The 27,236-nt window shown below is 57.6% G+C and overlaps 1 protein-coding gene across 10 annotated transcripts in view; it reads left to right on the top strand.

Moving 5' to 3' along the window:
• MYO9B (myosin IXB) overlaps positions 1–27,236 on the top strand; it is an 85,335-nt gene that overhangs the window by 56,572 nt on the left and 1,527 nt on the right. Inside the window, exons 11-41 of one of the 10 annotated variants that reach the window (XM_047698617.1) lie at positions 808–929; positions 2,686–2,827; positions 3,136–3,340; positions 3,880–3,958; positions 5,095–5,184; positions 6,531–6,644; positions 8,436–8,475; positions 9,580–9,702; positions 10,560–10,640; positions 12,091–12,201; positions 13,402–13,524; positions 14,601–14,750; positions 14,830–14,996; positions 15,351–16,265; positions 16,995–17,067; positions 17,237–17,361; positions 19,143–19,276; positions 19,584–19,774; positions 21,019–21,117; positions 21,231–21,404; positions 21,503–21,544; positions 21,721–21,832; positions 22,678–22,751; positions 23,250–23,442; positions 23,533–23,661; positions 23,938–24,043; positions 24,294–24,425; positions 25,356–25,479; positions 25,892–25,939; positions 26,254–26,396; positions 27,096–27,223. In XM_047698617.1, the coding sequence (XP_047554573.1) occupies positions 808–929; positions 2,686–2,827; positions 3,136–3,340; positions 3,880–3,958; positions 5,095–5,184; positions 6,531–6,644; positions 8,436–8,475; positions 9,580–9,702; positions 10,560–10,640; positions 12,091–12,201; positions 13,402–13,524; positions 14,601–14,750; positions 14,830–14,996; positions 15,351–16,265; positions 16,995–17,067; positions 17,237–17,361; positions 19,143–19,276; positions 19,584–19,774; positions 21,019–21,117; positions 21,231–21,404; positions 21,503–21,544; positions 21,721–21,832; positions 22,678–22,751; positions 23,250–23,442; positions 23,533–23,661; positions 23,938–24,043; positions 24,294–24,425; positions 25,356–25,479; positions 25,892–25,939; positions 26,254–26,396; positions 27,096–27,223 (4,489 nt within the window). Of the gene's footprint in view, positions 1–807; positions 930–2,685; positions 2,828–3,135; positions 3,341–3,876; positions 3,959–5,094; positions 5,185–6,530; positions 6,645–8,435; positions 8,476–9,579; positions 9,703–10,559; positions 10,641–12,090; positions 12,202–13,401; positions 13,525–14,600; positions 14,751–14,829; positions 14,997–15,350; positions 16,266–16,994; positions 17,068–17,236; positions 17,362–19,142; positions 19,277–19,583; positions 19,775–21,018; positions 21,118–21,230; positions 21,405–21,502; positions 21,545–21,720; positions 21,833–22,677; positions 22,752–23,249; positions 23,443–23,532; positions 23,662–23,937; positions 24,044–24,293; positions 24,426–25,355; positions 25,480–25,891; positions 25,940–26,253; positions 26,397–27,095; positions 27,224–27,236 lie in introns of all 10 variants that reach the window. The other 9 variants (XM_047698618.1, XM_047698626.1, XM_047698621.1 and 6 more) reach the window with 9 other exon arrangements.

Below are 27,236 nucleotides of genomic sequence, written 5' to 3'. Positions count from 1 at the left end.
ATAATTTAGCTGATTTTACTATAAAACTTTCCTCTGGCTATTGAGTCCTTGAAACGTGGCTGGTCCGCCTTGAGTTGTGCGGCAGTAGTGAAACGCGGCTGATGACCGACACATCGCGCAAAAGAAAAAATATAAAATGCCTCACTGATCATTTTTACATTGATCACATGTTGACACGATCATGGTTTGGGTATATTGGGTGAAACTAAGTATATTATTAAAGTTAATTTCACCTGTTTCTTTTTACCTTTTAACTGTGATTATTAGAAAATTCCAAGTCACGTAGGTCACTCGCACTACATGGCCTCATATCACTCACATTATTGGACACTGAGGTTCCAGAGCACGGGTGGCAAATGGCTGCTCACAGGTCCAGGCTGGCCCCACAACCTGTTTTCGTAAATAAACCTTTATTGGCACGTGGCCACGCCCACTTATCTATATCTCATCGGTGGCCTCCACGCTGCTGCAGCTGAATCTTGACAAAATACCACCTAGCTCAGAAAGTTGAATGTATTTACCATCTGGCCCTTTGCAGAGAAAAGTTGCTGGCCCCCTGGGACATGTTAAGTGTGATTTTAAGCATCTTGTATGTTTGATGTTGTTTTGTTGTTATTAATAATTTTTTCTTGTTATCGGTAATTTTATATAACTATGAATATATTTCCATTGATATAGCAATATGTGTCCTGTACATACGAATACGTACGTGCGTACATAAATATATTCATATACAATGCATGCTGTGTAAGTGTTACCATAGCCACAGGGTAGTGAGGTTATCCGCTAAACCCTCAAATCCTGCAGGAAGAGTACCAGAGCGAAGGGATCTCGTGGCACAACATTGACTACACTGATAACGTTGGCTGCATCCATCTCATCAGCAAGAAGCCCACCGGGCTCTTCTATCTGCTGGACGAAGAGAGCAAGTGAGTGTCCACGGCCCAGTGCCCGCCCCCACCCCCGTCCCCACAAACCTGGTGCCCCAGCCCCTGGGGCCTCACCCTGAATCTGCACCATCCCCAAGAACCTCTGAGTTAGTCACACTCATTTGGCCACAAATCCTGACCTCACGCACGTAGCATTTATCATGGAAATATTAACACGTGCGGTGACTCGACTCTGAAACACGCAGGCCTGGGAGTCATTAAGAAAGGGACACACGGGGCCTGAGTCTAGAAACTGGGCCCCAGGTTGGCTCATCCTTGCAAAGGGCAGCGGTTTGGGGCCCCAGGTGCAGGACTGACCGTTGAGCCTGGCACCCCTCATCCAGAGGACACCACGAAGCCTGGGATGGGTATGGATGAGGTGCCCCATGCTGGTCACCCAGGCGTGGTCACTGAAATTCACTCCCTGCATTTGTTTCCTGCGGCCCCGTCAATGACTGCGGAGCACAGGCAACTTAAATTGATAGGTGCGTTCTCTCACGGTCTTGGAGGCCAGACGTGCAAAGTCAGTATCACTGGGCTGAAATCAAGGCATGGGCGAGCTGCACCCCCTCCAGAGGCTCTAGGGGGTGGTCCTTCTTCGCCTCTTCCAGCTCCTGGGCACGCCCCCACCCCACCAGCATTCCATGGCTTGTGGCTGTGTCACCGGGTCTCTGCCTCCGTGGTTACATCACTCTTTCTGTCTGTCTCCGTCTCTCCCAAAGATTCCAGTCCAGTGGGTGAATGCCTCCCCTATGACCTCATCTTAACTAATGACATTCGGAAAGACCCCATTTCTGAATCAGGTCACTTTCCCAGGTTCCCGGGGTCAAGATGCAGACACAGCTTTCTGTCGACAACTTTTTATCGGCCCCTTGTCTACTTCGGCAGTCCCTGTGGGGCTTGGTTGAGTCCGGCTCATCTCCTGCCTAAGACCCAGGCCCCACTTGGGACAGGGGACAGACACATCCCTTCATAGCTGGGATCCAGGTAGAGAATGTTCAGATAAGAGAACAGGCAGGATGCTAGGAAGGGCTGAACCATACTCCCAGGAAACCCAGAGCTGGATCCGGAGGGGGACTGTGAGGCAGGGCCAGGCCAAGCAGGGTTGGATCTGTCTCTGTTTAAAATCTTGCTATTTTTGTTTATCGTGGATTTTTTTTTTTTTTTGCATTGATCTGGATTTTCTAAAATAGTACATTAAAATAGCATTTATCCCAACGACTGAGTGAGCAGATTCCTCACACCACACCCATTCCCCAGCCCTGGAAACACAATGTGCTTCCTAGCTAAGATTCTCCTCGCCACCATTTCCTCCTCGGTAAGCTGTGGAGCTTGGCCTTGGGCATCCCAGGCACACTGCTCAGCCCATGTTTGCAGTGAGGCGGGCAGAGGCAGGGCGTGCCAAAGCCAACTACAGCCATTTCCTTCCTGGGAGGCAGAAATAGCCAGGTACAACGGGTCTCTTATTCTGCCCTCACTGCCCCCTCCTCCGGCCTCTCCCTATAACGGGAGCAAGGGCAAGACCTCCTCCATGACACAGCGTCCAGGTACACACAGATCTGAGACCAGAAGATGCCCCCTCCTGGGATTGTTCCCAGAAGCTGCCCCTAGTGGGCCCATGTCCCTGTCTTGCCTGCGCCAAATGTCCACCTTGACCTCGAAAGCCCAGGCCTCCCCCACCGAAGGCCTGCACGCTTATGCGGAGCAAGCGGTTGCCGCTGTTCCTGCAGCTCAGAGTTCCACATCCTCTCCCCAGCTTTCCCCATGCCACGAGCCAGACCCTGCTGGCCAAGTTCAAACAGCAGCACGAAGACAACAGGTACTTCCTGGGCACCCCCGTCATGGAGCCAGCGTTCATCATCCAGCACTTCGCCGGGAAAGTGAAATACCAGATCAAGGTGCATATCTGTCTGTTGCCATCGTCGGTCAAGGGCAGGAGACAGGAGAGGGACAGGGCGGATGCCCTGGAGGCCGTTTACCTCTGGCGTCTGCCTGGTCCATCCCCTCTGTTGATGGCGCGGGGCAAGGTTTCGGGGGCCCTCGAACCCAGCCCTAAGTCCCTGGCTCTTGCTGTCGAAGGCCCCAGGGACAGGACCTGCCCTCTGTTGCTGAGAAGCGTCCCACCCCACCAACAGTCCTTCCCAGGCTGGCTCCCAGGACCTTGGCGGTCACTGGAGAGTGACCGCCGACCTCCACCCCCTACCAGGATTTCCGGGAAAAGAACATGGACTACATGCGGCCTGACATCGTGGCCCTCCTACGGGGCAGCGACAGTTCTTATGTGCGGGAGCTCATCGGCATGGACCCTGTGGCCGTGTTCCGCTGGGCCGTGCTCCGGGCCGCCATCCGGGCCATGGCCGTGCTGCGGGAGGCCGGGCGCCTGCGGGCTGAGAGGGCCGAGAAGGCAGCAGGTATGGGGGCTTCTCAGTCCGTGTTAAAGGGTACAGCTCTGTGGCCATTCACCGTGTCAAGTGACCACCACCTGTCTTGCTCCAGAACTTGGTTCATCCCAAACAAGAGTTTCTGTACCAGGGTATAGAATTCACCCTCCTCCTCCTCACAAGGCAGGAAGGCACGTTCCTGTCCTTCCGTAAGGACAACCTGAGGCCCAGGGTGGCTGCGGGACTCCCACAGGGAACTCGGCGCTAGATACTAGCCACGGGGCTCCATTTCACAAAGGGCCTTGATTAAAAGCAGAACCAGGAGGATAAAGCCTTTATGAGAAGTAGGAATAAATAGTGCTGCCTGGGGGGTGGGGAGAGGAATCAACCCTTCACGGTTCCTAGCTCTGCCCAAATTTGAGTGTCAGGCTGTTTTGTCTTTCCCTTTTTTTTTTTTTTTTTTTTAAATGAGTTCAAGTCAGAATGGAAGCCTCTTCGGCCAGGACAAAGGCTTTCCAGGCCCCAGGCAGCCCCCGCCTCCAACTCCATCTGTTCTGTGTCTGCAGCAGGTATGGGCAGCCCAGGCACCCGCGGTCCCCTGGGAGAGCCACAGAGAGGAACGAGCACCCCGTCGGAAAAACTCTACCGGTGAGCGAGACCTTGGTTTGTCCGAACTGAAGCTGGTACACGGCGGTATTGTTTAGAACAATGCGGGAAACCCCATACCCTCCTCCCAGGTTGGGGTTGACCTGAATAAGGAACCCAGCAGCCACTTGAATCCAGAGGACCCAGAAACAAATGGCATCTGGCTGCCACTTTTCTGCACACACAGGCAGGCCTCGATGCAGCATCTGCTTAGGGAGATGTTGGACGGCTCACTTTACAAAGGATTCTTTTCATGGCTGGCCATGGCCATTGGCGGGTGGGGCCAGGGAGCCGTGGCTGGCTGCAGTGAGCAACAGGCTTGATTTAAGAGAACTTCCTCCCTTAGCCTGGCCGGGGAGGCCCAGACGCAGATAGGCCAAGTTCCTTCATTTGCTATCAGAAACACAACGTGCCTTATTGCATGCAAGATGATGAGGGTATTCTGTGGCCACCTAGCAATGACCAAGGGCCTTCCACGTACCCCAGTTTGCACTAAGTATAACAGCAAGCAGCATACGCTCCCAGGAAGGTGGGGTCAGGCCACACTGGATAGACCTCCAAGGCAATGACAAAGCCAGACGAGAGACACTTCTGATATCTTGAGAGAGCCAGGCAGGCTGTATTGAAAAGGGACCAACTGAGCCAGGCAAGGCGGGCAGGGTGTGCTAGCCGTCGGGGAGGCACATGCAAAGGCCCTGGGGCTGCCAAGTTCCTAGCTGCTTTCTCAATACTCCAGATAACCAAGGAGTAAGTTAGTCAGTATTTAAACTTGTAAAGGTCGTTTTATTTTTGAGCCCTTCATAGTACAAAGTTCTTCAGGAGGTTCGTAAACATGTATGTACGGAGGTAGAGTTAGCACCCAGGTAAGTGACCATGAGTGACTTGGCTGAAAGCACCGTGTGTCGTTTTCCTGCTTTTAAAAGGTGCGTTTTTAAATCTGTTTTTTCACCCAAAGGGGGACAAGAGAAAAAGAAGGCATCTCTTTATTTGATTGTGTGTTCTCCACACCCCCCGCCAAAGACTAAATGTGGCCCCTGACCCACATTCACTAAAGGGATGCCAGTCTCCCCAGGGCCTGGCCCGGAGCTGCGGGTCCCACTCTAGGAGCACGTTTAGTTCATACAGATTCTCCCTTTCAGCTGCTCAATGCTAGATTTCTCATTTGACGGCTCTGAGGAGTTCGATATTAACGCTTTTGAGGACATCATTGCTTTCTATGAAAGCAAGAAGTAAGTAGAAGCAAGGGCCTTCGAACCCAAGACCAGGGACGCACACCAAGAGGAGCCACCGTCCCCAGGCGCTCAGCGTGGCATCCAGGGCCAGGAGTGGGAGTCCGCAGCCTGGGGGACACTGGGGCCTACTGGGGACACTCTAGCCAGATTTGGCTGAGTCAGGGGGTGTGGGTTGAAGCCATAGGCCTTGTCCGGAGCTCTGGCTGCTGCGCTGACCGCTCAGGGTTTGGAGGTGAAATGTGACCCCTCTGTTGTCTTTGCTCTGTGCCTCCCTGGAGGGCGAGGGAGCAGAGGTAAGTGCCGCTGTCCAGGCCCTTGGGCATGGTGCATGGAACACAGATGAGGGGCTGCCGATCGGGGTCTTTCCAGGCCAACTGCCCAGAGCTTAAACATGTACTTGAAATAAGTGGAATGAGGGATTTTGGGGGGAAAAAACGAACAAACCGGAACCTCCCAACTTACTTTGTAGTCACTGCTGCCTCGTTTCCAGACATTTGTCATCTAGATGTCCTTCGTGAATAGTCCCTTACAGAGAATCTGATTTTCGTCTCTGATACATTCTCATTCTCACGCACTGGTGCCAGAATTTGGGCCTAGGACGTGTGCTCAGCCCTGAACCTGCAGTGATCAAACAAAGGGGAGGTGAAGGAGATTGAATTCTTTGGGGCAAAGCGCTCCTGCCACTAGGGTTTCCTACCCTCGGCGCTGGGCCATGTTGTCCTCTGTGGTAGGACTGTCCCTGGCCCTGTAGGGGCTGAGCAGCATCCGAGCCTCAACCCTCCAGATGCCAGCGGCACCCCGCACCCAGTCACTGACAACCACAAATGTCTCCAGACATCATGTGGAGAGTAGCATCACCCCAGGTGGAGGGCCACGGTGTGAGTTCCCATCCATTCCTCCTGAGGCATTTCTGGAAGCCAATAAGGAGGTCGACATATGGCCCTAGAACCGACCAGAAAAACGGATGAGCTATGTCCCACAGGCCCCCTCTGGTCTCCTCTTTTCAGTAGCCCATGGTGCTTGTTACACATTCCAGAAGGCTGTTCTAGAGGAGGCTTTTTTCAGTGATCTGAGATGCCGTGTTGCAAAACCCATTCTGCCTGAAGCAGGCCTGGCCCTCCCAGAGCAGGGGTATCCTCCATGGGGTGGTCGGCCACTCTTGGCTGAACCCCCTTCTCAGTGCCGGTGGGAGACACAGCAGCGTGCAGACTCCCCAGCTGCATGTTTGGGCTCCAGTGGCCTGGGGATGGTCCCGACCGTGCTGGGGACCCCAAGGTGGCGGGCCTGCTGCTCTAACTCGGTCTTCTCCCTGTCACCGCACCCCGCCCCCACCCCACCCTCAGCGATTTGCATGACCAAATCATCAAGACCATCAAAGGATTGCCCTGGCAGGGTGAGGATCCCCGTAGGCTTCTCCAGTCCCTCAGTCGGCTCCAGAAACCCCGCACCTTCATCCTGTGAGTCCCCCCAAGGCTGCGGCGCCTCCCTGCCACCCTCCCCCCTGCAACAAGTGCAACGACCGCCTTCCCCTCGCTTCCAGGACCCTGGCCTGCGGGCTTCCTGTCCTGCTGAACTGGCCACTGCAAACATGCTGTCTCGTGGTTCCATTCTTAAGGCAGCCTGTGCTGAATGGCCCTCGTAACACTCCTGCCCCAGCATCTGCCCCGTGGCCCAGATCCCGGCCAGCTCCCCAGTGCCCTGCACAGCTTCGCAGGAACGCTCCTCCCACAAAGCATCTCTTTTTCTGCCCCCAAACGTGCAGAGCAAGGCTTGCTTTCCCCGGCCCTTGGCCATTGTGAGCTTAGAGAGAAACTGTCGGAGGGAGGGCGTCCAAGTTCATGCACATCCCCAGCAGTTCGAATGTGGCAGGGAGGGCCCAGAAGCCGCACAGCGGGTTTGGACCTGGTCTCTTGCTCGCTTGCTCGCTCACTCGCCATGTGGCCTAAGTGCTCTGAGCTTTCGGCCTCTGTCTGCAAAGCGAGGGTGACGACTGGCACAGCACCAGGCAGCTACAGCCTCGGCCGATGGGGCACCTAGAGCCCCTCAGGGCTTGTGCCCACAAAACAGCTGGTTTTCAAATTAATTTTTATTGAGCCTTATTCTACCTCACGTGGGTTGAGATGCAATGTGACACACATAGAGCCTCACAGCCAAGCATCTTGCTCATCTGCGGGGCACCATTTCCTCAGCTGTGTTGTTTAAGATTTTATTTTAAGAGAAGACATGGGAGGGGTAGAGCGAGAGAATCCAAGCAGACTCCCCGCTGAGCACAGAGCCCAACACGGAGCCTGCTTTCACAACCCGTGAGATCATGACCTGAGCCGAGACCAAGGGTTGGTCGCTTAACCAACCGAGCCACCCAGACGCCCCTCCTCCGCAGGCTTTAAAAATGAGCCAAGCTTTTGTTTTTAAGATTTTTATTTATTTATTTGACAGCACAAGCAGGGGGAGCAGGAGGGAGAGGGAGAAGCAGGCTCCCTGCTCAGCAGGGAGCCCAGTGCAGGGGTCCATCCCCAGACCCTGAGATCATGACCTGAGCCGAAGGCAGACGCTTAACCAACTGAGCCACCCAGGCGCTCCCAAGCTGCAAACTTAAAAAAATTTTCTCTTTGTCTACAAGATTCCACAGTGTCTGAGAATGAGGGCCGTACCCTGCTCCCTTGCCCAGAAGATTGGCTTTGTCTTTTCCTTTGCACCGGTGTGCGTCCAAAATGTACTCCTGCCCGAGCCCCATTTCAGTTCTTTGCTAGGCACGTTCCCCCCACAGCCTGCCAGGGGGTCCTGAAGCGGCTCCGCGGGCCTATTTGGCATTTCCCAACGCGTAGAGAATAGAGCCAGGACACCTGCTGGGCTCCGGAATGCTCAATCCATCCAAGCTCCACGAGGGACAGTCCACTGTCATTTTTTGACACCTGTCAGCTCCCCCCATGGCTGGCCCCACACAGACGCACATTCTGCCCCGCCAATGACCAGCTGCCCCGAGCAAGAGGCTCCTGCCCCCCGGGGGGAGGCGCAGCTGCTGAACCTGTGAAGTTCATGCGCAGCCGCAGAAGTTCCCCATGTGCACCCAGTGGGCCCACTGGGGCCTCGGACAGGAGGCGCGGCGGCCTCGTTGCACTTGTGTGCCCCGACTTTCTGCTTTGTCTGCTCTCGCTCCGTCTAACCCGCGAGGCGCTGCTTGCTGAACTAACCCAGATCCAGACACCGTGTTCCTTCTGTTCACAAAACCATTTTTAATATTTTGACAGGAAAAGTAAAGGTATCAAACAAAAGCAGCTCATTCCAAAGGTAAACATTCGCGACACCACCCGAGGCCCCTTGCTTTGCCTGAGAGCGCCTGGCTCAACTTGCTTTCTGGAAAAATAGAGGGCCGGGTGTGGGGAGGGAGGCACTTTTAACATCTCCAGCTTTTCAGTTCCTTCCTCTTCCTGCCGTTGCCCCCTGCCCCCCTCCAAAAATAATTTCTCCGATCGAAATTATTTGGAGCAGTCTTGGGGTTTCCCCGATGCAGGGCGTGTGTCGGGGATATTTGCACAAGCATGTTGATGGGAGCTCCCAGGAGGAACCTGAGAAGAGTTGGGGACACAGGCTGGGACGGGGGGAAGACTGAGCAAGGAGGTGGGCTCGGCCTGATCGCAGGGAAGCCTAAGGCTGTGATCAGCACCAAAGAGCTTTCCCCACCCAGAAGCAATGGGACCCTTCTGTCCTCGCCATGCTTGGGGGGTTATTTAGCTACCATCCACCTCCAGAGGGCAGAACAGGATGCAGCACCTCCCAGGCGTTCCTGGGAGAGGAGACCCTGCAGCCAGGAAAGTCCCACCAGGAAGCGGGCATCCGCGCATGGCCAGTAGCCGAGACCCCTGCAGCTGGCCTTGGGTAATGTGCTCCCAGCCTCTGTCAAGTCTCCACGTACAGCGTGCAGACAGATTATGAAATGTACTAAAGGGAGAAAAACCTCCAGTCTGGCCAACAGACGGGATGGTGCTAGTTCCTCTTGTGAGCTGATTCTAAGGGTTGGCACACGTTGGGGGACCCGCCAGGGAGGCTCATGCTGAAGTGCCGGGCACTTGGCACCCCTGGAGAGGTCATCTCCAGGAGGAAGGTGATACTCTGGAGCTCTTGGCTTCTGGCCACTCGAGCCGCAAAAGAAGCCATAATCAGTTCTCCCGGAGCAGGTGCCATGTGCGAGACACAGCACAGGCTCAGCCCCAGGGCCGCCCGGGCCTCCTGCCAAGCCCACCAACCCCTGCCCTCCAGCAGCACTGTCCCGTGACTGATCCTAAGGGCTGCTGCCCTCAGGAGCACAGTGCTGGCTCCCGGGCCTCTACGATGCATCCCGGTGCCCCTTGGGCCCCCAGGGAGGGCAGGCCAGACCCCATGTGTCTGTCATAGAACCTGCTGGACTCCAAGTCCCTGAAGCTCATCATCAGCATGACCCTTCACGATCGCACCACCAAGTCCCTGCTGCACCTACACAAGAAAAAGAAGCCACCTAGCATCAGCGCCCAGTTCCAGGTCAGCAGCCTGCAGGGGCGGGGGCGGGGGGCCAAACTCAGCCTGATGCTCTCGTGACCTGGCCACAACACACCCAACAAATGGTTCTCGGGCTTCCTGCCCTTGGCACTATTTGACATCTGGGGCTGGATCGTTCTCTGTGGTGGGGGCCATCCTGTGCGTTATGGGACATACAGTAGCATCCTGTGGTTGTGAAAACCAAAAATGTCTCCAGGTGTTGCCACGTGCTCTGGGGATAGGGCAGAATCACCCCTGTTGTGAACCACTGAGTTAAAATAACAGGTTAGCCCATTAAGGTGACCACTGAACTATGTTGTTAGGTCAGTTTCCCTTTTTTCCCCTGGCTGCCAGGAAGCTCAGAGGCATTTTTTTTAAGGCGGCCCAAAGGTGGCTGCTGACCCTTACTTACCATCACCTTTTTTGTTCCTTTCCCCTTTTTCTCAATCTGAGTCTGTAGTGCCCACCTTGACTTTTTTTGGTAATCCCCTTACCTGGGAGCTCCTGCAAATCCTTTTTGTAGACAGCAGGCCAAAGACCAAAGTCATGGCAGCCATGCTTCTTTCTGAGGCTGACCGGCATTTTACATCCCCAGACGGAGTTTATCTGGCCCCACCCACCCCTCCTAATTTCCCACTGAGACAAATAGCTGGGAGACCATAGGAAGACGACATCTGTCAGCTCTGGGGACCCTCCAGCTCTCAGGCTCCCAGAAGTAGTGCAGCCTTCAGTTGGAATGTCCAGCAACAGCCTCCCATGTCCTGTGTCCAGTGCTTATGCCAGCAAGTGACCTGGGTCCCCTCCCGCTGAGCAGCTTGCCTCTGGGGGTCCCAGCTGAAGACTTCTCCTTCTTTCCCCAGACGTCCCTTAACAAGCTCCTTGAGGCACTGGGGAAGGCTGAGCCTTTCTTTATCCGCTGCATCCGCTCTAATGCCGAGAAGGTGAGTAGCTCCCATGTCTTAGGGAGGTGAAGGCCAAGGTCTGGCGGCTTAGCAGGGTGTGCTCCCGTGTTGCTGTGGCCTCTTGGAGGGCGCAGAAAGGTCTCAAGGAACCAAGCGTTCACACAGGTTCCGGGAGCCTTAAATGGCCAGCTTGAGGTGGGGGGGCCTTCTCAGGAAGCAGTGAGGGCAGCCAGGTGGCCCACCAGGAGCAGGAACATCATCTGGAACGTGGAGGAGCCAGATCCTCCATCTGGAACGTGGAGGAGGGACAGGTCACACGTGCCTTCAGGACATCCCCAAATTGGCCAGTGCAGAAAACGCGCCAGAAGGGAGGGGCTAAGGTCATCCGGCAGAAGTGTGGAGCTGCTGTTTATTTGATCTGAAAGTTTCTAGAAAAATTCATGGCGCACCAGTGGGGGCCCCAGTGCTGGCTCAGCCCTTGCTGCCTGGTTTCCTTCGCCCCATGGGTCCACTGGCCATTCTGTCCCATTGGGGACTTTGCTGGGGGGCATTCAGGATCTGGGCCTACCCCCTTTGCCTCTACTCTTCCCATTTCCCTGGCTTTCCCCTGCTCCTGGGTTGCTCTGTGGACATCCAGAACCCAGCTTCCCCCTAACAGGTTCTGTGGCTTCTATCCTCCTGGGCGAGGACCGAGAATCCTCCTCTGGGCCTTCACCTGGCTGTTCCCTGCCCATTCCTTCCTCAGGACCCAGCCCAGGGTCTCCTTACCTGTTGGACCCCTTCCAGGGGGCCCTGGCAGTATCTGCCCCATTCACATACGTTCCTGGCTCCCACCTCCAGACCTTACTTCCTCTTGGCTTTTTGCCCTAGTGGGCCTACTATTTACGCCCCCCACCCCCGGGCCTGGCACAGAGTATGAGCTCAGTACCGGTTTTGATTGGAGCCCTTAAAAACTAACTCTTTGTTGGGGTGCCTGGGTGGCTCAGTGGGTTAAAGTCTCTGCCTTCGGCTCAGGTCATGATCCGGGGGTCCTGGGATCAAGCCCCGCGTCTGGCTCTCTGCTCAGCTGAGAGCCTGCTTTCCCCCCCTCTCTGTCCCTGCCTGCCTCTCTGCCTGCTTGTGATTTCTGTCTGTCAGATAAATAAATAAAATCTTAAAAACAAACAAACAAACAAAACTCTTTGCAGAACATCACCCTAAAGTAAGCAGTAAGAAATGGCACGGGTCTCCTCGACACCAGGGACTAGAGCAGATCAGATCCCAGATTTTCCAGAAGAGATGAATACTGCTGAGCAGGCCCACCTCTTTATTCCAAAAAGATCGTCTGGAGCAAGGAAAGATGGATCCCTGGGTGGCCACAGCTGCCATGCTGGGGACAGTCCTGCCCAGCCTGGGCCCTGCCTATGCTCTCCAATCGCTCCTATGTCCGGAATCCTACAGGACCTTGTCCCATAGCTCTCCATCCCTGACCGCTCATACCCCGTTTCAGAAAGAGCTGTGTTTCGACGATGAGCTGGTGCTCCAGCAGCTGCGCTACACGGGCATGCTGGAGACGGTGCGGATCCGGAGGTCAGGCTACAGCGCCAAGTACACGTTCCAGGTGGGTGACACGCGCATGGCTGTCATGACGTGGCAGGGGGGTCACTGGACACCAGGCACTTCTCCACCCCAGCACTATTGGCATTTATACCAGATTATTCTCTGTCATGGGCGGGCGGGGGGGCAGATGTCTTCAGAAGAGGTGGCTGGGCACAGGCCCAGCCTGGAAGGATACAGAGGTGTCAAGCCAAGCTGGGAAGAGGGAGTTGCACGAGCAGATCCCTGCACAGATCTGCCCTCTGTTGAGCATCTCCTGTGATGGACGCTTTTATACCCGTCTCTTCTATTCCTCCAACCAGCGGCGAGAGGTCCTGTCTCCCCGGGGTTGTTAGAAACGCAGAGGATCATCAGTGACCTCAAATTAGGCAAGACCAAACTGGCGGCTGCTAGAGCAGTTTCTTGACTTCAGCCCTATTGACCCTGGGGCTGCCTGGTCATTCTTTCTCAGGGGGCCACCTTGGGCATGATGGACATTGAATACATCCCTGGTCTCTACCCGCTCGATGCCAGGAACACCCAGCCCTCCCACATCGGGAGAGCCCTGAATGTCTCTGGACATCACCAGTGGGAAGCGGGCCTGGGCTCAGAACCCCTGGCTCATGCCATGAGCTGGCGTCCCCGGTGTGAGCCCTGGAGTCAGCCCCAGGCCTGAACCCAGAGGTGGTGGCACCTGGTCCCCAATTCAGCTATACCCATATGGCCTCGGGGACATGGCTTCATCATGGCATGCCTCCCTTTTTCTCATCCATGGACTGGAAATAGCATCTCTCTGACCCTGTATAAATAGAAAAAGCCAAAGCCCAGAAATGGGAGGAAGCACCAGTGTATTTTACTAATGCTTTGTTCTTAAAAATTTGATCTGTTTGCTTAAAAGCTGTGTATCTCTGCTTGGATTCAGCTCTGTAATGAGCCATAGGCCACAAGCCCCCCGCCAAAGGCAGCCCTGTTTCCTGGCCACCCCTGACCAGTGCCAGCACTGGCAGGCCCTTAAGAGCGACTCGCCAAGTGACTGAAAGACCCAGTGCTCTGTGTGTCGTGGTCTTTCTGAAGCTTTAAGCTGTCTCAGAGTCTGAGATTCTGGCTTTGTTAGTACCATTCTGGCGTTGGAAACTTGGCTCGACCAGGGCCTCGCTGGAGCGCCATAACCTTGCCACTGGCGGAAACCCTCAACAGATACTCTCTTTTGGCCAAACTCACGCAGGATTTCACAGAACAGTTCCAGGTGCTGCTGCCCAAGAATGCCCCGCCCTGTAGGGAGGTCATCTCCGCCCTGCTGGAAAAGATGGATGTGGACAAGAGGAACTACCAGATTGGGAAGACCAAGGTCAGGGCTCCCACCCCTTCGGGGGGCTGCAAACCCATACCCCACCTCCCGCCACACATGGGGTCCTACCATGGCCCGAGGTCCCAGGCCACATGCTGAGAGACAAGGGGCTTTTCTTGGGGCCCAGCACATTTTTTTTTCCTAGAAGGTGAAGGGGTACATCTGAGGGGCAGGGCTTGGGCTTCACTCCCATCTCCCGCTCCCTCGCACATGGCCCAGGGTTCCTGTAGGGTGTCCGGGAGCCAGTTGCTAATGTTCAGGGTCAGGCAGAAGGCTTCCTTCCCTGGTGTTCCTTTCAGACACCGTCTACCAACTCCAGGTACGTGATGGTTGCTTCTTACTGTTGGGGCACCCACCACTGTCCTTGTCCAACAAGGGCTAAGGGCAGCCCCTGTTAGAGCTTCACCTGATGTGCAAAGTCCCTTCACCGTTCTCCAACCAGCTCATCCTCGAGTTACCACGTGACCCAGCAATTCCGTTCCTGGGCATGGACCCAAAAGAACTGAAAACAAGTGTTTAAACAGATGCTTATACACACGTGTCGCGCATGTCCGTAGCAGCACTCATCCCAATAGCCAGAAGATAGAAATGGCCCACATGGTCCATCAGCTGATGAATGGGTCCCCAAACTGTGGGCCATTCATATGATGAAATACTGTGGGGTCTTGCTCCACTCAAGGACACAGATGAACCTTGAGAACAATGAGGGAGAGAAGCCAGACACAAAACCCCCCTAGTGTGCGAACCCGTGTACCCAAGATGCCCAGGACAGGCAGATCACGGTTACCAGGGGCTGGGGCACAGAGGGCAGGAGAGTGACCGGGTGGGGTGATGGAAAGGTCCCAGAGCCCGACGGTAGTGACGTTTGCTCAGTGTTGTGGACGGACCAAAAGCCACTGATGTGCTCGTATTGACGATGGTTCGCTTCATGTTAGGGGAATTCTCTTGACAGGTGAAAAAACTCCCCTTGGTCAGTTCCGTTGGCACCCCAGCTTGGTCTCACACACTTAAGGGGCCTGCAGATTCCGGGGGCTGTGCTGACCTCCCTCCCCCACCCCCATGCCCATGCCCACCAGGTTTTCCTGAAGGAGACAGAGCGCCAGGCCCTGCAGGAGACACTGCACCGGGAGGTCGTGCGGAAGATCCTGCTCCTACAGAGCTGGTTCCGGGGGGTTCTAGAACGCCGGCACTTCCTGCAGATGAAACAGGCGGCCATCACTATTCAGGTACCACGGGGGCCCTATAGGGGCCAGGGATGGGGGCAGTCACACAGGCTCCGTCCCTGATCGCTCACCCCACCCCCAGGCCTGCTGGCGCTCCTACCGCGTCCGACGGGCCCTGGAGAGGACACAGGCCGCCATATACCTCCAGGCCGCATGGAGGGGCTACCGGCAACGGGTGGCCTACCGGCGCCGTAGACAGAGCATCATCCGCCTCCAGAGCCTCTGCCGGGGTCACCTGCAGCGCAAGAGGTGAGCCGAGCAAGGCCCTGCCTCCCGTCCCTCCCCCTACGCCCCCATTCCCCCTGAGCCCCAGACGAGCGGACAGCCCGCTCGCCCAGGAGCTGCCTGAGAGGGTTTCTTAACAGATCCCTCCCACAGCAGGGAGACCCCGGGGGGCCACCTCCTGGATCTCCCTTTCCTAGCTGAGGCATTTCCGCCTTTCCAGAAGCATCTCTTGAGGGCCATGGTTACCCCATGTGGCAGGAACAGAGCCTGGCCGCCAGCCCGTGGGTAGCACAGGGGTCCCTGAAGCCCTGGGTGGATTCAGAAGGTGGTGTCCACATTTATTCCTGAACCCGCCCCCCTTTGCTCTTCTCACACCAGCTTCAGCCAAATGGTGGCAGAAAAGCAGAGGGCTGGAGAGGACAGGGCAGCCCAGCAAGCCTTGAGGCCAGAAACGGCAGAGCGCGGGCCCAGCCAGGCAGCCCAGCAGGAGCAGGTGCCCAGGCAAGACCTGGAACCATCGGAGGACAGGGAGCATTCAGCGTCGGAACCCGAAGTGTGGCCAAGCAAGGAGCCCCTGGCAGAGAGCTCCCAACCAGAGATGGAGGCCCCCAGCCCGGAGAAGGCTCTCCCACCCCAGAAAAATACAGCTGACAGTCACGAGAAAGTGCCCAGCAGCCGGGAAAAGCGTGAGTCACGGCGGCAGAGGGGGCTGGAACACGTGAAGCTCCAAAACAAACACATACAGTCCTGTAAGGAAGAGCTCGCCCTCAGAGAACCTTCTGGAAGGACTATGCTGGAGCAAGAGGAGAGCCTTCCAGAAGACAGGAAGGAGAACAGAGAAGATGAAACACCTTCAGACTTGGGGACAGAGACAGAGAATGCTTCTAAGAAGCAGCCTGAGGAGCCACCGCAGGCCACGCCGACCAGCGAGCTCTCTGGAGAAACCCCGAAGATGCTGCAGGGCGAGCACCCGGCACCTGGCCCCGTGGCACGGCCAACCAGCCTAGCCCTGGACAGTAGGGTCAGCATGCCCATCCCCGGTACCACCCCCGAGACACCCAAGGACAAGAGGAAGCCTGGGGGCGACCAGAGGGCACAGGACAGGTCTGAGAGCCCTGGAGGCTCTACCCAAATCCAGCGGTACCGGGACCCCGACTCTGAGCGACTGGCCAATGCCGTGGAGCTCTGGCGGGGCAGGAAGCTGCCGCCCACTTGTCCGAGCGCCATGCTGAGCCAGTCCCTTGACCTCAGCGAGCGGCACCGGGCCGTGGGGGCCGCCCTCACACCCACAGAGTAAGCCCCGGGCCCTCCCCTGTCTGAAGACTGTAGGTGCCAGGCTGGGTTGGGCGGGCAGGGTGGGGGCACTCACAGAGGCCTGGCAGCAGGACCGGGGCAGTACCACGTATCCCAAAACATGTGAGCGTCACTGTGCCTGCCCGAGAGCCAACACCAGTTGGGTGGGAGGCCCGAGGAAGGAGGAGGAAGGGGCAGGGGAACGTAAAGAGTTGTCATCTGCCGGGAACCACAAAGCCTGGGGCCAGCTGGGACCCTGAGTGCTCTCCCTGACCCCCACCCGTGCCCCATCACGAGCTGTGTTCACACAGAAATCCCCGGTTCTCTCGGGACGACATCCCACTCCCCGGTCTGCCTGGGTCTCCGTGTCCTTGGTAGGGGTGATTACCCAGGAATTGAAGGGGCTCAGCTCTTGACCCACTGTGCCTTACCCTTAGTTAGCTACGTGCCGGTGACCCCGAGTCCCCAACCCCTCCTGCCTGGCCAGAGGAAAGAAGAGTTAGAAGAAGATGCAGGCCTTCTGCTAGGCCGGGCTTTCTCGGCCCAGCACACTGACACCTGTGGCCGTCTCATTCTCTGGGGTGGTCTGCCCCGTGCCCCTCGGAACATGGAGCCTCACCCTGCTGTCCCCCACCAGATGCCCAAGCCCCTCCCAGCCCAGTCAGGATAACCAAAAACATCTCCTAACTTGAGCTAATAAATAAAAGCCATGTTTCTGTGATCTCGCAGGGAGAGACGCATTTCCTTGTCCACAAGCGACGTCTCCAAGCTCCTTCCATCCCCATCCCAGACCAAGATGCAGGTAAAGCTTCAGGCTGCAGCTCCCACCCTGGCTGCCCCGGCTCTGCCCGAAACGCAGCTTAAAAGACAAGGGCAGTTGGTGGCTGGACGGCATGGTGAGCAGAGCGCCCCTGCCTTCCCTCCAGCGAGTCCCGCCTGCCTTTGCTGACCCAGTCCTGTTCCCTTTGCAGCCTTCTATAGAAGCCGTAGACGGGGAGCCCAGCACCAAGAAGCCGGCCATCCAGAAGAAGAAATCGGGCGACGCGTCTGTCAGCACAGATTCCGGGCTGTCCCCAGGCCCCCCAGCCGACTCTAAGTAAGTGTGAGCTTTGGAGGAGGCTCAGGTCACCATCAGAGGATGCACAGGGTCCCTGCCGGCCCCACCCCAGCCCCCTGTCTCCCGGCAGTCTGGTCCCAAGTGATGGTGATTCTGAAGCCCTCTTGGGCAAATACTCACCCAGTCCTGAATGAGTGGTCGTGACCTCCTCACATGCCAGTGGGGCCGTGTGCCAGCATCATGGTTCCCACTGCGGCCTAGAGCCAATCTGGGTCACCTCCTCTGGGCCCACAGGTCACCGGGTTCCATTTGGCTTTTTATGGTATCAGAATCAGCTTCCGGATCCCCCTACCTCCAGGACCCCTCCTGGTCTATGGATAGAAGAAACTGGGCCCAGGCTCTGTCCCCAGAGAGCCCCTGCAGAAGTGCTCCAGACGGGTCCATCACAGAGCGGAGAGGATGGGCCATGGGATGGGGGAGCTTTGATCCAAATGCAGGGACAGGAGGTCGAGGAAGGTCCAGAACGGGCTTGCAGAGCGACCACCACGGCGGGGACGGACACCTCACCACCAAAACAAAGCCCCTCAAATCAGGGGGCTTCTAGCAACTGAAATTCACTTCTCACAGCCCTGGCGGCCAGGAGTCTATAGTCAGGGTTTTGGCAGGGCCGCCCCCTCGGAAGGCTCTAGGAAAGGGCACCCCTTGCCTCTTCAGGTTCCTGGGGGCTCCAGGCAGCCTCGGCCTGTGTCTGCACCCCCCATCTCTACCCGCATCTTCACATGACCTTCCTCTTTCCTCTGTGTTCTTTCTCTGTCATAAGGATGACAACCTCATCTTGAGGTTTTAGTCCGTTTGGGCTGCTGTAACAAAAACCACCAGAGTAAGTGGGTTAAACTCTAGACATGTCTTCTGGGGCCTGGAAGTTCACGTTCAAGGCACCAGCAGACATATTATATATTGGGGACCACATCCTGGTTCATGCATGGCATCTTCTCACTAGGGTATCATGTGGCAGGAATGGGAAGGGAGCTTCCCAGGACCCCTTTTGTAAGGGTACCAGTCCCATTATGGGCATCCCCCCCATGACCTCATCACCCCAATACCCTCACACTGAGGATACGACTTCGGCGTACAAATCTGCGGGGAGACAGACATTCAGAGCATGACACACAGTAACTTAGTCGCATCTGTAAAGACCCTTTTCCCAAATAAAGTCACATTCATGGGTCCTGAGCGTGAGCACATGGACACAGCTTTTGGGGGGCACGCCATTCAGCGCACGATTTGACATCCTTTCTTTGATTTTTTTTCTTAAAACTCAGGCCCATAAACACACGTAAGGGGGCAGAAGGTAGTTTTATTTCGGGTTGTTTTTTTAATATGAAAACGGGGTCACGCTGTGATGTCTGTTCTGCATTTTGCCTTTTTTTAATATTTAATTTTTTAAAGATTTTATTTATTTGACACGGAGAGAGAGCTCACAAGTAGGCAGAGAGGCAGGCAGAGAGAGCAAGGGGGAAGCAGGCTCCTTGCTGAGCAGAGAGTCCAATGCGGGACTTGATCTCAGGACCCTGAGATCATGACCTGAGCCGAAAGCAGAGGCTTAACCCACTGAGCCACCCAGGCACCCCTGCATCTTGCCTTTTCACCTGAGCCCCTGTCACGTCACACAAATCGATCTCATTTTTAGTAGCATCTCTTTCCGTGGATAACCAAGCAAAGGGTGACTTTCTCTTTGTAGCAAGATGACCTTTCCTCCAGCCTTGCTTCCGTTGTCACCTCCCGGAGCTTAAGAGAAACTGCTTAACTTTCTCCTGCAGATCCACTTTTAAAAGACTTTTCTTGCATAAGAATAAGGATAAAAAATCCAGCCTAGAGGGGGTGGAGGAAACGGAGAACACAGCGCCAGGGCACACCGTGCTAGAAGCCACCACCACCAAAAAGAACCTGGAAGGTTGGTCTCTGGGAGCCTCAGGGAGAGAGGGCAGAGTTGCCAGAGTCCCTGGGAATGGGTACTGGGCACAGGGTTTCGGGGCTGGTCCCAGATACACCTCCAACTCCAGGGCGCTTTCCGGCTGCAGACCCCAGCTTGCAACTAGGCAGTGCCCTGGTTCTCTGTGCGGGGGGGGGGGGGGGGGGGGGGGGGGGGGGGGGGGGGGGGGGGGGGGGGGGGGGGGGGGGGGGGGGGGGGGGGGGGGGGGGGGGGGGGACCACTGCATCCCCCGGAACCCACCTCCCCAGCATGCTCCTTTTCCCTCTAGCCTCCTTCAGCCACCAGCACCGCCACCCCCCAGCAGGCGAGAAGCATGCTAGGAGCCCGGAGGCAAAGGGAAGAAGAACCGAAACCTCAAGATCGGCAAAAATCCCGGTGTCGGAGAAGGTGGCGAGATCCGTGTTCCGTAGATCCCAACGCCAACGAGCTCAAGTACTGGATGAGTTCCTGCTGAACAAGGTGGGCCATCCAGGGGCAGCTGCTTGGGTCGGGGGGCTACACACCGTCAGGGGCCCGGGCCTTCCCAGAAAGGTTGGTCAGCACCCGGCAGTTTGGGGCTTGCGAAGCCGCCACACCCAGGCCTTTAGTGTGCCAGGCACCAGAATGTCCAGAGGCACAGTTTCCAATACAGAAAGTTCCAGAAACCAGATACTGCTTCCCAAACTTGACGCTAGCTCCTTTACCGCGGAATCCCACCTGGACTCACGAGAGAACGTTTGTCTAACATTCACGTTGCTCACCAGGGATATTTACATTTCGTAGGAAAACGCAGTGGGTCTTGGGGCGCCTGGCTGGCTCGTTGGTAGAACACGTGACTCTTGATCTCAGGGTCATGAGTTCAAGCCCCAGGTTGGGGGTACAGCTTACTTTAAAAAAGAAAAAAAAAAAGTCAGCGGGTCTGATCACAAGGGCTGCACAGAACTTGTGGAACAGTGTCAACATCCAGAGGGCCTGACTCTGGGACACGCCTGTCCTGAGGGCCTCAGGCAAGGGGCTGTGGCCTGGGCCAACGTCCTCTCCTGCACTTCCTGCCCAGAAAGTTCGGAATCTGCTGTTGGAAAGACACTTTGTGTGTTGTCTTCCCGCATCCTTGGGGGTTATTGCCCACTTCCTCTCACACTGGAGGAAACGGAAATGCCTAGAGCTAGGTGGTCACTGGACATATTTGTGTCCCCCTCAGTGACCCCCAGGTCCTACAGCCTCGCGGTGGCTCAGCCCTGGCCTTGAACTTACTTTGTTTAGGATACACTTTAACAAAACGCACTGATTGAGTGCTTAGTGTATATAGAAAAAGTGAATTGGTCACCACGGCATGCATTTGGGGCATGGCTCTGGGTTAAGTCAAGCTTGTGTGTGGTTGGCAGAAGGGTCCCAGGGACAACTGTGTCCCAGGGGACTGTTGGCTACACCTGCAGACGTTTTTGGTTGTCCTGACTGGGGAATGTCCCTGGCATCTGGTGGGTGGGGGTCGGGGGTGCTGTTCAAGACCCCCAGTGTGATCCAGCCCCCAGTGTGGGGTGTTTGGTTTAAACCTGAAGGGACTGGAAAGATCAGGCCAGGATTAGCCAGAGGGCCTGGATTTTTTTTTTTTGCTGGGATCACAGGGGAAGCAGGGAAGGACTCGGGACAGAGCTGAGTGGCAGGCAGTCAGATGCCAAGCCTGTGGTCACTCTGAGTCAGGGCGTCTCTCTCTCCTTCTCCAGATAAACGACCTGCGCTCCCAGAAGACTCCCATCGAGAGCTTGTTCATCGAAGCCACTGAGAAGTTCAGAAGCAACCTCAAAACCATGTACTCCGTCCCCGTATGTGCAGCCCCTGACCCTGGGGAGGGCCCCTGTGGGGACCCCCGTGCCCTCTCCAGAGCGTCCCCCCCCCATCTGTCCGTCTCACGGGGGTCACGCCTGCATCCCCGCAGAACGGGAAGATCCACGTCGGCTACAAGGACCTGATGGAGAACTATCAGATTGTTGTGAACAACCTGGCAGCCGAGCGGGGGGAGAAGGACACCAACCTGGTCCTCAACCTCTTCCAGTCTCTGCTTGACGAGTTCACCCGTGGGCACACCAAGAATGACTTTGAGCCACCCAAGGTTGGTAGTGCCGCCTCGGGGACAGTGGGGTGGGTGGCAGCTGGAGGCACGGGTGCTCCCAGGGCCCTCACAGACTATGCCTGTGTGCTCCCTCACAGCAGAGCAAAGCTCAGAAGAAGAAGCGGAAGCAGGATCGCGCCGTGAGTATCTGTGCGCGTGCGCGCTTGTGAAGACGCAGGTGTGAGCGTGTTTTCCCACCCCGCCCTGGGGAACCCTGATCGTGAGCGTGAACCTCAGGCCTGAGGTGCCACAGGCTGCGGCGAGAGTGTGGAGGGGCCCCCCTTGCCACTCAGCGCCCTCCCCCGTGGCCCCCCAGGTCCAGCAGCACAACGGGCACGTGTTTGCCAGCTACCAGGTGAGCATCCCGCAGTCGTGCGAGCAGTGCCTCTCCTACATCTGGCTCATGGACAAGGCCCTGCTCTGCAGTGGTGAGCGCTCCTGACCCCCCACCATGCCCCTGATGCTGCACGACACCCTCTTGCCCCCCACCACATCCCCAGACTCCTCACTGTGCACTGGGGCCTTTACTCAAGCCACGGGATAGATATTTCTGGAACATTGCCCTGGCCATGCCTCACCACTTGGTCCTCCCACTGCCACCCTGGGGTAGATGCTGATTCTCAGCCCGCCGAGCCACCCCCCGCCCCACCGCTGCCTCTACAGCCTGCCCTCCCTATGCCTACCTCTGTAGTTCACCCCATGTCCTCCCTCCCAGCTTACGTGCACACTGCTCCTACTCCCTGATCTGCCAGCGTCTCCCTAGACCCCCGGGGTCCCTCATGTGGTGACAGGCAATCCAGTCAGCCACAGAGGAACCCCGAGACACAGCCGCAGCCCAGGCCAACCCAGCGGGCAGGAGGGTCTGTCCCCGGGCACAGGCAGATCTCCGGCGGTCATGCATTCCTGCGGTGATCAGCTAGGCCTCTCTTCCCACCCAGGGCCTCCTGTCCCTTCAGTCCCTATGTGTCCCCCCTATGTGCATCACAACTACTCAGGCAGTTGTCACCGTCCTAAGATAAGGACACTGCCCCCCCCTCCTCTTTGGTCTCAGCTAGCTTTCTGTCTCAAGCATAACCCCCCAAGCCCCTGTTCCTGTCCCACTGGCCAGGCTGAGGCCACTAGCAGTCACCAGCTGTGAATGAATGTCTGCCCACATGTTTTCCCTGCCTGGGAACTGGGGCAGAAGTTCCTATGTCTCAAGTTTGGAAGCCAGTCGGTGGGAACCCAGGTCCCCCGAGGCACCATCTGTGACCCACCCCCCATGACCTCCTAGTGTGCAAGATGACCTGCCACAAGAAGTGTGTGCACAAGATTCAGACCTACTGTTCCTACACGTGCAGGAGCAAGGTGAGCGCCGCCCGGGGGCAGGAACTCTCCAGACCATCGGGGGAGGCCATCCCAAGCAATGGGAGGAGAAGGAGTGGTTGGTGTGAGACCAAGGTTGGGTGTCAGGTAGGAGCAGGAAGCTGATAGAAGGGGCCGGTCCAGAGCAGAGCACACCCCGGTTCTGTCAGAGCCCCTTGAGGTCCCCCGAGGCAGGGCTGGGCTTGATCAGTGTGCATCTCAGACCCCCCGCCCTGCTCCTCCGTCCTCCTGGTGGAGGAAGCCTCCAGCTCTGTGCACAGGGGAGACCAAGTCCCGAGCTCTCGGGCTGCAGTCGGAGCAGGACTGGCTGTCCTGAGGGAGCAGGGGCTGCTCCACAGGGGAACCCCTGCCCCTCCCCACCCAGTAGCCAGCAAGCTCACCGCCCCAGCCAGGTGCCCTCAGCAGCCTGCGGGGTGGCGGAGGGACAGGAAGAGAGGGAGCCCACCCAGGAGGCCTGACCCCTGCCCCCTGGTGTTGCAGAGCGAGCCAGGTGCCGAGCCAGGCCACTTTGGCGTGTGCGTGGACAGCCTGACCAGCGACAAGGCCTCCGTGCCCATCGTGCTGGAGAAGCTTCTGGAACACGTGGAGATGCATGGCCTGTACACCGAAGGCCTCTACCGCAAGTCCGGTGCTGCGAACCGCACACGGGAGCTAAGACAGGCCCTACAGACAGGTGGGTGTCAGGGCGGGTGGGCTTTGGGGGTGGTTCTCGGGCACCATCCTCCTGCCCACACTTACCAGCCCCCGGCCGGCCTCCCTGCAGACCCGGCAGCCGTCAAGCTGGAGAACTTCCCCATCCATGCCATCACCGGCGTGCTCAAGCAGTGGCTTCGAGAGCTGCCTGAGCCCCTCATGACTTTCGCCCAGTACGGCGACTTCCTCCGAGCCGTAGGTGAGGCGCACGGCAGCCGCAGCGAGGGCAGGCGGGTGGCCGCGGTCGGGCTTGGAACCACGAACGCTTGCCGGGGCCAATTGGGGAGGCCCCGCTGAGAAACCTGGGCTCAGAGCAGCTGTCACGGGTGCCTAGCCGAGGGCAGGGCCAGGACCCCTCCATGGCCCCATACCTTGCCACATGCCCGTCCCAGCCCCCATGCAGCGGGAGGCTCCCCTGCCCCCCGGGAACGTGTCAGGGGGGCCCACAGGTTGCTGATGCCCTGGGCCCCCCTAGAGCTGCCAGAGAAGCAGGAGCAGCTGGCCGCCATCTACGCCGTCCTGGAGCACCTGCCCGAGGCCAACCACAACTCACTGGAGCGGCTCATCTTCCACCTCGTGAAGCAAGTGCCCACCGCCTGCTCCCCGGGGGGCAGGGGGGTCCCCATCAAGAGCCCCAGTGCGGCGTGCCTCGGGTTCAGCCCCAAGACCTGGGCCTGTGCCAGGGGGGTCTGGGGGAGACCCAGGCTCTCCTGTGGCGATCCCTCTCCACCCGTCCCAGCTCCAGGGGATGATGGCCCCTTCCCCACCCCGGGGCTCCGGCGGCGGGTCTGGGGGCTCCGTGGTCACCCCTAACTGCCACTCATCATGCAGGGTGGCCTTGCTTGAGGATGTGAACCGCATGTCGCCCAGCGCTCTAGCCATCATCTTCGCCCCCTGCCTCCTACGCTGCCCTGACAACTCAGACCCGCTGACCAGCATGAAGGACGTCCTCAAGGTCACCACGTGAGTGCTAGTGCCACCCCCCCACCCCGACCCCGCCACGCTGCGTCTGCTCCAGCAGCTAGGGCATCCCTCCCAAGTGTTTCTGAGGCTGAAGAAAACCAGAGAAAAGGAAAATGACCCCCTCTCCAGTGGCGGGGCTAGGGGCAGATCGGGGAGCCTGATGTCCTTCCTTGGCCTCTGGCAGCAGCAAGGGTTGTCAGGAAAGAAGCAGCTGTCGGGAGGGGGGCGGACACGGTCTCTCCTGCCCCCTGTACCATCTTCAGAAGTTTTCAGAGTTCTTCAAAAGAACTCGGAGGTCGTCAGACCTCAGCTACTAAGAAGACACTGTTTAGGCCTCAGGCTGTGAAAATAAGGACCTGCCACTCTAGGCGGCTTTCCTGTGGCCCTGACACATCTGGGTGGTTGTGGGGTGTTGAAAGATTTGCTTCTAGCCTCTTCTAGCACCTTCTTTGCTCCCTTTCTCCTTGTGTGGTTGTGATGATGGAAAACCCTGAGTTGTGCCTGCCTCTCACCCCCCACACTTACCGCTCACAGAGCACCTTCCAGAGCCCCAGGGGCAGGTCACCTGCAGCCTCTGCGACATGTCATCCAGCCTACCTGTTCTTCACACTTCCGTGTCACCCCGCCCTGCAGGGGGACTGTGTGGGGCTGGCTTACTCTGGCCCACGGTGCTTGTACTTCCTCCTTCAAACCGGGAGGCCTGTTGAGACAGGGCCCCAGGCTCAGAAAGGTGGAATGAGTCACATGATGTCATACAGTATGCCACCACAGAGATGGGAGCCACAGCCCTCGCCGTGTCCGTGGCCTTGCCTGGGCCCTGGGTCTCCATCTCGGGCCCCCGTGCCCCAGTCTCCAGCCAGTGCCTCTCCAGACACCAGGCCCTGACACTGGCCATCCTGCGGGTGGTAACTGAGTCCCTTTCTCCTGCAGCTGTGTGGAGATGCTTATCAAGGAACAGATGAGGAAATACAAGGTGAAGATGGAGGAGATCAACCAGCTAGAAGCCGCGGAGAGCATTGCCTTCCGCCGCCTCTCCCTCCTGCGACAGAACGCTGTGAGCACGCCGGCCTTGGGTGACGGGGTGGGGTCTCACCTGTCCACCCCTTGCACGCCCTGCACACCCTAGGCCCCATGCCACCTGGCCAGGGGGCCTCTTGGGAGCATGGTTGGGGGCCCGTTCCCCACATTGGCTGAATGACCGCCTTCCTCGTTCAGCCTCCTGCCAACTGCCCTTCAAAGGGCAGCAGGACCGGTCACCCACTCGGGGACGGTTCGGGTCTTCCTCTGGCCTCTGCTATAGGGAAGAGTCCCCACCATAGAAGTGGCCCCACAGTGGGGATGGGGACTTAGCGGGGCAAGTCCTGGGCTCCCACGGGAGGATCCTGCCCTTGTCCCTGCAGTGTGGCTCGATGCCCGTGTGGCGGTTGTGGCCCTGTGTGGTCACCCTCTGTTCGTCTCTTCCCCAGCCCTGGCCTCTCAAACTGGGGTTTTCGTCTCCCTATGAGGGGGTCCTGGTATGTACACTTTCCACGGGCCCGCCCTGCATGTCTCCGGGAGCGGTGCATGCTGGGTTCCCCTCGTGCCCGTGGTCTCATGGGGTAGACCGAGCGTGTCCTAACCTCCTGGAAGTGCATGCTGGGGGAGGACCACTGCCTGCTGACCACCTGCACTGAGAACAACTAATCAGCCTTGCACCAGCCACTCTGTCCCCACGGGATCCACATCAGAACTAACCTCCTCTCCCCAGGCTGTTGACCCTCCCCACTGCCAGGAGACCAGGCCCACCCTCCCAGAGGGGCCAGCCACACCTGCCACTTCTCTGTTGTAGAACAAGAGCCCCAAGGCCCGGGCGAGTAGTGGCGGCGGCCCAGAGGAGCTGGGGGTGCTGCCGGAAGAGGAGGTGCCCGGGGGTGACGAGGACCGCGAGAAGGAGATCCTCATTGAGCGGATCCAGTCCATCAAGGAGGAGAAGCAAGTGTCTCCGTCCCCTTCCTGTCCTTGGCGCTGCCATCCGGCCCCCCTCCCCAAGCCCGTTGGCATAGCCACCCTGGCTGTTAGAGGAGGCTGACAGGCTAGGCTCATTCCCACCATCTGGCACCTCCCTCACAGGAGGCTGCTGTCCTAAAACGCAGCCTGGGGCTGTTTAAACCCCCTGCTTGACCTCCAGGAGTCATGGTGGTCCACAGGGGAAAAAAGGGGGCAGCAGAGGGGTCGTGCCCAAACTTTGTCTTGAAGTTGGTTTTAGCTAGGATGACCAATTAACCTGTCACTCAGTCAAGATGTGAGTGTGCACAGGGATGCCATTAACACGATGCCAGGAGGACAGGTGTTACCTGGGCCACTTGGCCTCCCTAGTCTGAAGAACAGGGTAGAGCACTCCGGGTACAGGGCCTAACACTTGCAAAGGCCCTGAGGCAGGAGCCTATCACTAGCTCAGTATAGGGCCTGGTGGCTGGCTTCCCTCAGCAGCCTGACCCAGCCCTCCCCAGACTTTCTCTGGACCAGGAGTGATTTGGGGATGGCTGCTGGGGGTGCTGAGGGCAAGGGCTCCCATCCAGGAAGAGGAAGGCCCGTTCTGTCCCCTGCTGGCCTGGCACCCTTGTTGGGAGATCTTTCACCCTGGGAACAGCTTTGGACACCATGACCCCCTTCTCTCCACACCCCCTACAGGGAGGACATCACCTACCGGTTGCCGGAGCTGGACCCTCGGGGCTCCGATGAGGAAAACCTGGACTCGGAAACGTCGGCCAGCACGGAGAGCCTGTTGGAAGAACGGGCCGGGCGGGGGGCCTCAGAAGGTCAGTATTAAGG

The sequence above is a fragment of the Lutra lutra genome, chromosome 1 (assembly GCF_902655055.1).
Source record: "Lutra lutra chromosome 1, mLutLut1.2, whole genome shotgun sequence".
Lineage (NCBI taxonomy): Eukaryota > Metazoa > Chordata > Mammalia > Carnivora > Mustelidae > Lutra > Lutra lutra.
Note: the sequence above shows the minus strand (reverse complement) of the source record. Positions and strands in the feature narration are given on the sequence as shown.